This window comes from Ptychodera flava, chromosome 4, assembly GCF_041260155.1.
Source record: "Ptychodera flava strain L36383 chromosome 4, AS_Pfla_20210202, whole genome shotgun sequence".
Lineage (NCBI taxonomy): Eukaryota > Metazoa > Hemichordata > Enteropneusta > Ptychoderidae > Ptychodera > Ptychodera flava.
In genome coordinates this window covers 44227103-44238647 of record NC_091931.1, presented here as the reverse complement: position 1 = coordinate 44238647, position 11545 = coordinate 44227103, and the positions used below count along the sequence as shown (strand labels likewise).

The following is an 11545-nucleotide window of genomic DNA, read 5'->3' as shown; positions in this document are numbered from 1 at the left end:
TTATATTGCCAAAAAGATGTAAAATTCTTCTTTTTAAGGCCAATGATTTCAGCAAAATCTTTCAAAATGGAGGCGTTGTCATAAGCTTGAAAACTGGATGGTATAGAATCACTAAATTTATCTTTTGATATTTATTCTTAGGGGAGTTTAGATAACAAAATTAGTTCTGATGATCTTATGTAACCATAATACTATATTGTGGGGATTTTGGCCTAAATTTAGTCAATCAATCGATGTCAAACTTCATTCTTACACTCAAGTGTGTGATCATACTGTAGGTGTGAGAACTTTTACAACAAACACTGTAGCAATTAGTTTTTTACACAAAGTCAACTACCAATGAATCTTGATAACAAAATCTGATTAGATCGTACCAACACTATAAAGTACAAATGCATAAACTTAAATTCTTCCACTATGATGATAAAATTATTACATGGAGAAACTTAAACTAATTAAAATGTTTTCTTTAAACATTTCTATTTTCTAACATTAGGACAAACTTAACAAAAAACAGAATTATTGCATCTGAACACAATTTTAATTCAATTCTTTTCTTACTGTCCATGACCTTACATGACCTGTCATTATAACAAACCTGTCAGCTGAATTTGGCACAACCTTGCAGAATTTTCAGTTTTAAAAATCAACATGTTTCAAACCAAAAACAAATGAATATATAAAATTCAAAATTTTGCGAAAAAAATTCAGTGTTATTGGGATAGTCAGAACCACTGATGCAAAAACCTGTCTCTAAAAATAGATTTTTGAATGAAATTGGCGGCTTGGTTCATAGTCAGATATATATTAACATTCACTGATTTCAATAAACTTCTAAAACTTATGATGCATACATCAAATGAAATACTAAAGAAAATCAATCAAAACCTTGGAAATCACATCATTAAAAAACAATTCTAGATTTTCAACAATATCGTTTTAATGTCTGTAGAAAGGAAGCAGCTTTCCTTCTTATTATTCTCAATGAGCAGATGATCATAAAAAGATAGAAACAGCCTGTGAACAAAATTGAAAAATATTTTTCAACTCATTAAAAAAAACTGCTGACGGCAGAGAAGAAAGACTTGAAATGAAATGTTTGGGGTGTGCCGGTGATGAGTTGGGTCATCTGACAAAAAGATGGATGGGAGTGAACATATGGACATCCTTGCAACAGTGATACGTCATAATTCATATCCAACGGACACACAAAAAACAGCAAAATGGAGACTGTGGATGGTGACAGGGTCTATTCAAGCCAGCCGATGATTGATTCAGTCTTAATATGGTTGGGGGATCTCAAAAGGAGCCTGGCCTTCCGTTCATGATTCTGAAAATCAGAGGTTCTGATCTGCCTTTCATTTTTGGATTCCGGTGATGCCACTTTTCAAAGAGGCCAACATTTGCCGTCCTTTTGTGATTTATTGGAAATTTAATTGCTCATTTTGCCCAGCATATGATCTTTGAAAACAACGTTTCGCAGGGAAAAAAGAGAAACATGTAGTCTTTGAATGCTTTCTGATTGATGGAAACCGTATGTGAAGGTTGCAGTCTGACTGATACTACGTAGTGAATTCAGAAATATTATCAATATGGCCTCTGAACACATCTCTGCTTGGAGTGGTAGATTCCCTAAACTTGAGGAAAGAATGCATTTACATGACAAATGTCTCGCCAAGGTCTGGAATTGAGGGAGGCGTGCAAAATACCAGAGTTTTGTAGCAGTCACAACACCAAGCATGAACCAACTGTGACTTTTGTTGGTGGAAATAATTAAAAGAAAGATCCGCTTTAAAAGTGGGCATAGAGGGCGCCAATCAAATTTCCAGTTAAACAATGACCCAAACACATGAATACAAGGATCTCTGAAACCGGAAAAGTGCAGGTAAAAGAATGCAAGAAATACCACAACAAAAGATAAACAGAAGTATAGAAGTCATTTAGTAAAGTGAGTCAAACAGGTAAGCAAAAGAATTGCAGAGAGAGATAGAGAGAGAGATAGAGAGAGAGAGAGAGCCGACAACAGTCAGAGAGAGAGCGAGAGAGAGAGATAGGTTGGGTCAAACAGTCTTGCAAGTCTGCCCAAATTATCAAGTAACATAAAAGCATTTAATTTCAAACATGCAATATAAGAAACTGACAAAATTTAGAAATACGTTACTGAAATGAAGATAATAAATTTCACACCAACCTGTTGAGGAAAGAAGTGTCATCTTGATACTGCGGTGGTCCCATTGTAAAGTCTGCTGTGTGTTCTCTTTCCTGAGTTTTTCTAAATTTGGGTGCCTTGACCTCCTCGTTGTCTGAGTACATGTCATGATTCCGCAGTATCAGCTGTGAGACCAGGTCAGCGGGATAGCTCCACTCAGCCGACTGCACTTTGTGTTTCCCGAAGAAAACTGGCGCTGTGATGGAATATAACAAAAGATATGCTTTTACAGCCTTTAACTAATTGTGAATGATTTACCTGCATTTTAAAAATAAGCAGGCATTTGTGGGTGGATGTTATGTGTGTACAGCCATGCAGCTGAGGAATTTTATTCAGATTGTCTGCTGACTGCAAATTGTCTGAAGTCTCTCCCTCTCTTCAACATTCCTCTATCTGTCTTGGCACTGTAACAAAACCATAATTATATTAAGGTAGAATGCACCTCGGGGACAGATATTTGGACTCTCAAACTTTCACAATATTTTTCTGATCTACCACTTGTGGGGCTTCATTTTAAAGCTCCTGATGTAAGAAAACTTTTTACCATTTTAGTTTTTTGATAACCGAAAATTTTATTTTTCTCCATAGAGCTAACACAGGGATGGCCGCCATTTTGAATTTCAAATATTGGTAAATCTTGGGTAATTTGGATCTCTAGTACCAAAATCTGCATGGTGACCCCTGATTTTTATTCTTGATTTTGAAAGAGAATGATTGGAATATTCCATGAGGAAAGTTTAAGTCGTTCACTTTTGAGGCGCATATTACCTTAAAACAATGTCTTACATCTAATAACATAGAAATCCCACTTGAATGTTACACATCATTTTATACTGAACAGAAAACAACTTCTGAAATTTGAAGTTTCTGTTCTACTCATGAATATACACAAATTGTGGGAAAAGAGCCACAAACATGTTGCCATGACAACAGAGGTAACTGCAATGTGTTCTTTTGTATATCTATTTGAATAAATGAGCATCACTGAGGATGACTGTAATTCTGCAGATACATTTACTACACTATAAACTTGTAGTTGTATACATCACTGACACAATGGGACTATTAAAGTGTACAAAGAAAAAATATGTTCTCATTTCACAAAGACGGTGTACTCATACAGAATTGAAGATAGCAAAACCTGACCAGCCTAGTAATATGCTTTTAAGATTTTAAGCACTATGGAATATGAATTTAAATGCAATTTCATTCATTTTATAATTGTTTTGTGTTTCAATGGAGAATAATATTCAGAGTATAGACTCATAATTGTATATGCAAGAGTGCTTTGACTTGCAGTAAGAAAATGTAGCAACAGAAATGGTAAGAGAGACAACATTATGCAGTTGCATTACGGTAGCTAAATACTTTCAAGGCATTCAGTGAATCCAAACTTTCATAGCTTTATTAAAATTTACTTGCATCAGCATTGCTTCTCTCAGGACAAAATATGAAAATACCTGATGTAAGAGAGAATTGAATGTTGAACAATTAAAAGACATTTTTGTGATTGCAGGATAATTTCATCAAATTCCTTTCCCTGCCAATTGATAATGTTTTCACAAATCCTATGTGGTAGCCGTAATGGCTTCTTTTCATAATGAAAAGAAAAAAAATTGCTTTGCTCTATCTAAATTAAAATTTTTTACGACAAATTTTAAAAAAGAGACACATAGGCACCAGATGCAATTTACGGTTGCCATGACAACATTAATTGATACAGAGAAATGGCCTAATCATGGCATGTTCATGTAGATTGCAGCTGCAATTGAATAATTCAATGAAAGTCTCAAAACACAGGTGAAAGCCATGACAAATACATATTTATTATCCTGACTTAAGTATGTCTAGCAGTCTCTAGTGTTCATCAAATGTCAATTTCATCACAATTTTGCCCATTTCCTCTTTCTTCGATCAATAATATTTCTTAACTTTGAAGCTATCTCGAAGATTTTCTGAATCTCTGAAAATCAGAATCTAAGTGATGAGAATTACAGAATATATCATGGTCCCTCCGTGAATATACACATGAAATTGTTGATTTTAAGAACAGAGAGTCTCTACTGAAGGTAATATGCATGATGCATGTTGAAAAATAAATGATAAACCTTTGCCTATTCATTCATAAATGAAATTTTAAACCATTCTCTTTCCTAATCAAGAAGAATAATTATGCAAAAGTTTGGGATCAGAGAAACACACGACCTGAAATTTACTTATGTTTGAAATTCAAAATGCCCACTATAAGCTGTGTTCACTCTCTGCAGAAAAACTTAATTTTGATTTTCACACAAAAAGAATGGGGCCCCATCACAGTAAAAACTTCATTTATTCCAAAGGCATCAAAAGTCTAAAAGATGTCCCTGAGGCACTTTTACAATAAATTACATAAATCTTCACCGTAAAAAGAAAGCAGAACTTTTAATGTTAGCTTAATCCAGACTAAGTGTAAAATCCACTGACTCAATAGTTTCATTTCTTGATCACATAAATTCTTATGTGGCACCACCATTTTTACAAAAAACCCTGCAACTAAATAAATAGTTTACTGTAAATGACAAATTCCTAAATTGGAGACTCACTCACTGAGACACTGAAATCACGTACCATCTTGTTCTTTTGACAATTGTTTGTTTTCTGCAGAAGAGAGCAGAGATTTCTCCTTGTTGACAAAAAGTTTGTAGTAACCATCGATGAGACAGGCAAAGTCTTTGGCTTCATCCTCTTGCATAACTAACTGTACAGACTGGAAGTATAAATGAAAGAGAAAAATTCTAGTTGAAATTCTGGTCTACATTGTCCAGTCTACTGTTTAGTCCAGCAGTTACAGTCTAAAAATTCTTCATTGCAATAAGAAACTCAAAAATATACAAAACGATCTGCATGAAAATGTATAAAAAATCAAAGACCTTTTAAAATGTAAATAAAAACATACATATCGAACAATGACAATCTTAATTTTTACTGATAATTCTTAGAAAAACTAGTTCTCATTAAATATTAAACTAAAGAGTTTCTTTTTCCATTCTCTATTATCATCTCCTGATTTTCTTGCACCCCTATCAATATTTGGAATGACCCAACTGCCAATCTCACTGTACCTTCATTTCTTCTATATTAAGTTTTACACGCTTCTGATTATCTTCTGTTGGATATATGTTGAGTGATGTCACATGATCAAAATCAGCCAATAGGGAGACCACATTGTTCTTCACATTGATCACATGACTGATACCATTCTTTGGTCCAACCAGGAAGGTTACGTCAGATCTCTTAAGATCCTCAGACTACAAAATAAACAAAAAAATATGACATTTTACCAACTGGAAATAATGAGTATTCTTTGTTTGTATTACAGGTAATAGCAAAATGGTTTTGAAATGTTTCTGTTCTTAAATAATAGTAAACACAAACTCATTTGCTGCAATTTCATTGTCAGAATAAATCTTTTATTGCATTTCATCCCAAAATACGCATAGCTTTCCACAATTTGAAGCATTATATCAAGGTACTAAAAAACACCTTCTTGAATCAACGCATTTCAAAATAACTCAAATCAATGAAATATCATTTCTACTGTATCAAGGATTGATATCTTGGAATATAAGTTTCGTGGGTTTGTAGTCTACACTGGTTTTTTTAATTATTTTTCATCTGAACAGTTGAAAAAAAGAGCTGCATAAATTTATGTAACATGTTTAGTCTGTAAATACCTTGCTTTGAATAGAACATTTCATTCATGTCTTAATAATTTCAGTTTCGTGTTTTTAATATGGTCTTTATTGACAGACAGGAATCACATGATGAAGAGTGCTTTTTCTTGTGTTGTATGATAATGAGGATTTTGAACATGCAAAATTGTAATGAACATTTCAAACAATTTTTGCATTAACAAGCCATTAATCATAATGATCATGATGTACTCACAATAAGAGTTGCATTAAAGAATCGGCCTCCATATGTCCTTAGTTCACTCACTATCTTCATGTAGTGAAGTTTTGCTTGCATGGCGGTGAGATGCTGTTATGAAGGTCAAGTTCAGATATTTTAGTGTCATACAGAAGAGATCATCGTCACCACCATCACATCATCATCATCATCATCATCATCCTCATCATCATCATCATCATCATCATCATCATCATCAATATCTCCATCATCATCATCATCATCATCAATATCATCAACATTATTATTATCATCATCATCATCATCATCATCATCATCATCATCATCATCAATATCACGATCATCATCATCATCATCATCATCATCATCATCATCATCATCTCAATCATCATCATCATCATCATCATCATCATCATCATCTCCATCATCATCATCATCATCATCATCATCATCATCATCATCATCATCATCATCATCTAATCATCATCATCATCATCATCATCATCATCATCAATATCTCGATCATCATCATCATCATCATCATCATCATCAATATCTCGATCATCATCATCATCATCATCATCATCATCATCTAATCATCATCATCATCATCATCATCATCATCATCATCATCATCATCATTATCATCATAATCATCATCATCATCATCATCATCAATATCTCGATCATCATCATCATCATCATCATCATCATCATCATCAATATCTCAATCATCATCATCATCATCATCATCATCATCATCATTGTCAGCATCATTGTAATCATGATCACCACATTCTGATTGTCATTATTATTACCCCCTTGACCACTATTGCCAATGTTATGTACAAATCCTATTGCAAACACAACAAAGGATCTTGCCAGACTTTCCCTCACTCCAGATATACATGTATTGTAATTCGTTATGACACCAAGGTCGTCAGGGGGTTAACAAGAAACTACCCAAGTTGAGATAATCCGACCTTCATTGCTGTCTCAGTCCTTACCTTTTGTCCTGGAGCAGTAAGATTGTGATTCAACTTGATGTAATGATTAATAGTTCTTCTAACGTCTTTCCTCTTGACTCCTTGTAAGACAGACTCTGGCAGAAACCTCTCAAGACCTGATTCTTTTCTGGATAGGAGGAGAAATCACATCAGAAGTCAGTCTTATGAAATTTAATGATAAACGTTTGCAGTTTAACTTAATCTCCGCTGAAACTGACACTACTGAGCAACTTTCCTTTCCCTGATATTGTCTATGTTCAAACTCACATCATAGATCCTAAGTTCATTTGGCCAAACTCATCTGATTTCTGAGATAGCATTGAAACTTATGATACACTGTGTAGAGGGCCTGAAACAGTTATTTTTGAAAAGTATCATAAGGAATGTTCATTCAGTTTAGCATTTATACAAATTAATAGATGTGTTTTGTTTTCTCACGACCACTGAAATAAATTGTTGATATACCATACTTGAATACTGTTGTATAAAGTGTCAGTTTAGTTTGGTCTATGAATTATTTGACAAAATCAATCCTACACATTGTGTGGATTTTTGATTTTGAAGGCAATGCATCCTGGTCATAATATACATAGTAATCTTCCAAATAATAGATCATGGAGAGATTTATTGGTCATGGCGGAAATTAATTTCATTTCATTTTCTATAAAGTCTATGACATTCTTTTTAAAATGTCACCGATAGTTTTATGATCTCATTTACAACTTTCTCAAGGAGGGTTGCTAGATTTTATGTGAAAAATGCCATTAACTATTTCCTGACTGTTTTGCATATTTTTATAACGCCAGTGACATTTTCTCTTAAAGTGTCTCAGATTTTTTTCTGGTCACATTTCAACTTTCTCAAAGATGTTGCTAAGAGTATTTGTCAAATATTGCTGTTATGTTTTTGTGTGACGACTGCAAATTCTCAGCTTGTTGAATATATCCTTGGAAGGTAAGACATGCATGTCTTTTTCTGCATATGCATGTATGTTGGTGCGCTGTCTCACTTTTCTGAACTCTGTGAGTCAATTTCTGAACTACCTGAAATTTCCTTGAGTCTGTTATCAGTCCATGTAGTCTGCAATATTTTCATGCAAGGCTGAAAAACCACTGGGGCAATACTGAGCAATTTTACAAATCACCATAATCTTAGGGGGTCAAGTTGCTTCAAAGAGCTAGAGGGACCCCTAAGAATCTCTGATTTTTTGTGATAGAGATTGGGCCCAGTGTTCTTATGTTGGTAGTATCTTTTCATATTTAGTGACCCTTAAAAGAGCCATTTATTATGTGTATGACATCAAACAAATTTGACGACATATTTTGAACAAGGTGGCATACATCACACTTTTTCTGCATATATATGCCAGTGTTGCATCAAGATGGCACCCAACCCAAATTTCTAATGAAATTACATCTTCTGGACCCTGAATGCTTACACAAAAAAATATGATATTGACATGTATGGGTCTCTTATAGTGTGTGCTTATGTTTACTGGTCTTTGTGGACGTGTATGTATCTATATCTTACAATGATCAGCTTTACTTTACTTACTCTACCAACTTAATGGATACTTTGGCAGTCTGTTTGCTACTGAGGACATGTTCTTGTATTTGTAATGCTGCAAGTCGTATTGCTGTCTCATATTTCAGTTCAGAGCCAAATCTTCCCTCTACCACATCATTGCAACACTGGGAAGTAAAGCAACAAAAAATAGACAATTATATTATAAAACAAATACACAAATAGGACATACTTAGAAATTCCTTTGACAAATACAATACTATTTCCAACCATCATGTAATATTCTATCACTGACCAGAAAGTTGGTAAATGTTACAAGGGATATTGGCAGTAACTTTGGGTGATATTTTCACTATTTCATTCAAGTATTAATCACATACATTTTCTTTTTCTCCATAAAAGTATGTTAAAATACAAAGTACAAGCCTTCCCAACACAATGCATTGTTTACAATACTCAATGTTGTTGTCAACAAATGAATTCTGGCATGGAATTGAAATTCAGATGTCAACAATAACAGCGGACATCACATACACGTACAGACTGTATTGACAGGTTGAATATTAGGTATTTCAACGTGGCTTTTGTGGTTGAATAAAATACTAGATTTCATGAACAGAACCAAAAGTACTGTAAAATATCTTACACACTACTGTTATGGTCAATACATTTACATAAACTATATTTTTATTATCTTACATGCTTTTTACACACTGATTCTGCTAACCAGTGATTTCAGTCAAATCTTTTTTCTTACAAACAATTAATCTTGAAGTCTCTCGGTAGTTGACGAGTTTTAGTACTGAATTTTTTCCAAAAGTAGAAACACTGTGAATAGTCAGCAGGAAATATGGTCAATAAATATGATGGAACAAAGCTATTTTTACTGCTTTGTGAAGATTTTATGAGTAGAAATACAGTATCCTTCTATCCATCATGCATAAGAACAGCTATATTTGTATGGTATGCCATCTGTTTTTGATAGAACTGTACATGAAGAGAATACAACTGCTAATAAAAATGCTCAAGGCAATTGAAAAATTGTCTGTTTTAGATGCAAAGAATTACACTTACCTGTGTGTAAAGGTAATCAAAGGCCATGGGATCTGTCCGCAACAGATCAAAGGCATCTTTCGGAACGAAACTTACACGAAATAAACATTTCCACTGATGAGAGTGGGGTCTTGCTGAAATCTACAAGAAGATTGTTGGCAAAGATAACATTTCAGAAACTTGGGACTGCTCTACAAGTCAGGGAAGGGAGGAGATACTGAGACTGATAACAATACAGAAGACAATGACAAATACTCGTTGCAAATATTTCATCGTAAACAAATTCAAACTGTTTTCGATTGCATAAAAATGGACATCACGATGGTATTTTCTCTAAGAATCACATCAATTATTGACTGGAAACCTACCTTCTGTAAACATTCTTGCTCCTGGAGAAATGACATGTTTGATTTGGACGGAGAATTCATATCTTGTACAAGCAGAGAGAAATGTTCCATGCACTTGATTCCTAATTTTTGTTGAAGAATACTCAAAACATCCTGAAAAATAGACATCCGATAAAATTTTTTGATTTGTGTTTAGCATACAAGCTGTCACCTGAGAAGAGCTGGAACTTCATTTATGGCAGTGCGCCCTCTATGAAATTATACATTATTATTTTGTTTTTTGCACTTCTTTCTGGTTTGCTGGTGAATAGTGAAGTTCAAGCTAAACAGAAAGTTTACTCTAGTGGAAATGGCTAAAAACTTTCACCTTGTGAGACCAAATACAGGATGTTTGAGGATACTTACCCTGACTGTGGTTTTGCGATCATACTTGAAAGATTTTGTTTGATGATTCTCAAGATAAACCTTCAATACACTCGGAAGGTAGAGTAAACTTGGTTCTGATTTGCCCTGTTCAGGAATAGAAACAATACGTCGGTTAGAAATATATTCACAGAGGTTTCAATTGTGTCTCTGAGTTGACAGTATGCTGAGCTCCATTTGCTGAGTGAGATGCATTTTCCAGATATTTTTTATCTGTTTAACGCACACTTTTCTGACTTTGCTCCCAAAACCACTAAAAAAGCTTGGTCTTCAATTTGATAACACAGCATTTGCATGTGTAGTAGCTAATGTTATCGTTGAAAGCCAAGTTCAGGTCAAGATGATGATTAATATGTCAACAAAGTAACATTGCATATTGCAAACATTTTGTTGTGTGCATAAGGTTTAATACGGTGTAATAATGTTTGTCCTTCCATGTACTTCACAGAAAAGAGGAAAAAAATATACTTGTTTTTTAGGACAAAGATGGATGAAAATATGATCAAACGTCCTTTACCCATCAACTCTGAAGAGATATGCTTGTGTGAAAATGTAGAACGCATTAATGACAGTTGTAACATGATTGGAACTAATTTGGGATAATTGGATAGTATAGTAATGTTGGTTTTAATCTGTATAATGTAAGTGTATGTTATGTAAGACTTGGTGTAAATGTAAATGTAAGCTCATCTGCTTTTCCTTTTTTGCAATACACTTGTTTTTTATGGGTAATATTGCAACATTCAGCTATAGGGCACCTAACACTTTTGATAAATTTGAACAATTAAAAGATATCTTATTTTCCAAAATTAGTTCCAATCATATTTTTTTTAGAAATGGTGATGGGTTGCTTTAAAATGATGGATGGGTCTTTGAGATATATTTGATTTTTGTTGTTGATTTTGTTTACATCATTATCTTTACTCGTTTTTGCATCTGTCATGTTTCAGACGGTACCTATACTTTTTATGGCTGAAAACTCAACCTCATACACAGTGGAATGTGTGATTTGAGGCAAACAGGCACCATCAACAGAAATGTACTTGATTAAATCCATTCTTGCATGGATGGAT

General features: G+C 33.9%; 1 protein-coding gene across 3 annotated transcripts in view; it reads right to left on the bottom strand.

Moving 5' to 3' along the window:
- The window catches only part of LOC139131901 (FERM and PDZ domain-containing protein 4-like), an 88947-nt gene that overhangs the window by 20150 nt on the left and 57252 nt on the right, over positions 1-11545 (bottom strand). For all 3 annotated transcript variants that reach the window (XM_070698211.1, XM_070698212.1, XM_070698213.1), the window contains 9 exons: positions 10455-10559; positions 10071-10202; positions 9724-9843; positions 8680-8816; positions 7126-7252; positions 6137-6229; positions 5311-5496; positions 4817-4955; positions 2192-2405 (listed from right to left, as the gene is read on the bottom strand). Coding sequence is in view for 1 of the 3 variants with exons in the window: in XM_070698213.1 (XP_070554314.1) it covers positions 2192-2405; positions 4817-4955; positions 5311-5496; positions 6137-6229; positions 7126-7252; positions 8680-8816; positions 9724-9843; positions 10071-10202; positions 10455-10559 (1253 nt within the window). In the remaining 2 variants the exon portion in view is untranslated. The remainder of the gene's footprint in view (positions 1-2191; positions 2406-4816; positions 4956-5310; positions 5497-6136; positions 6230-7125; positions 7253-8679; positions 8817-9723; positions 9844-10070; positions 10203-10454; positions 10560-11545) is intronic.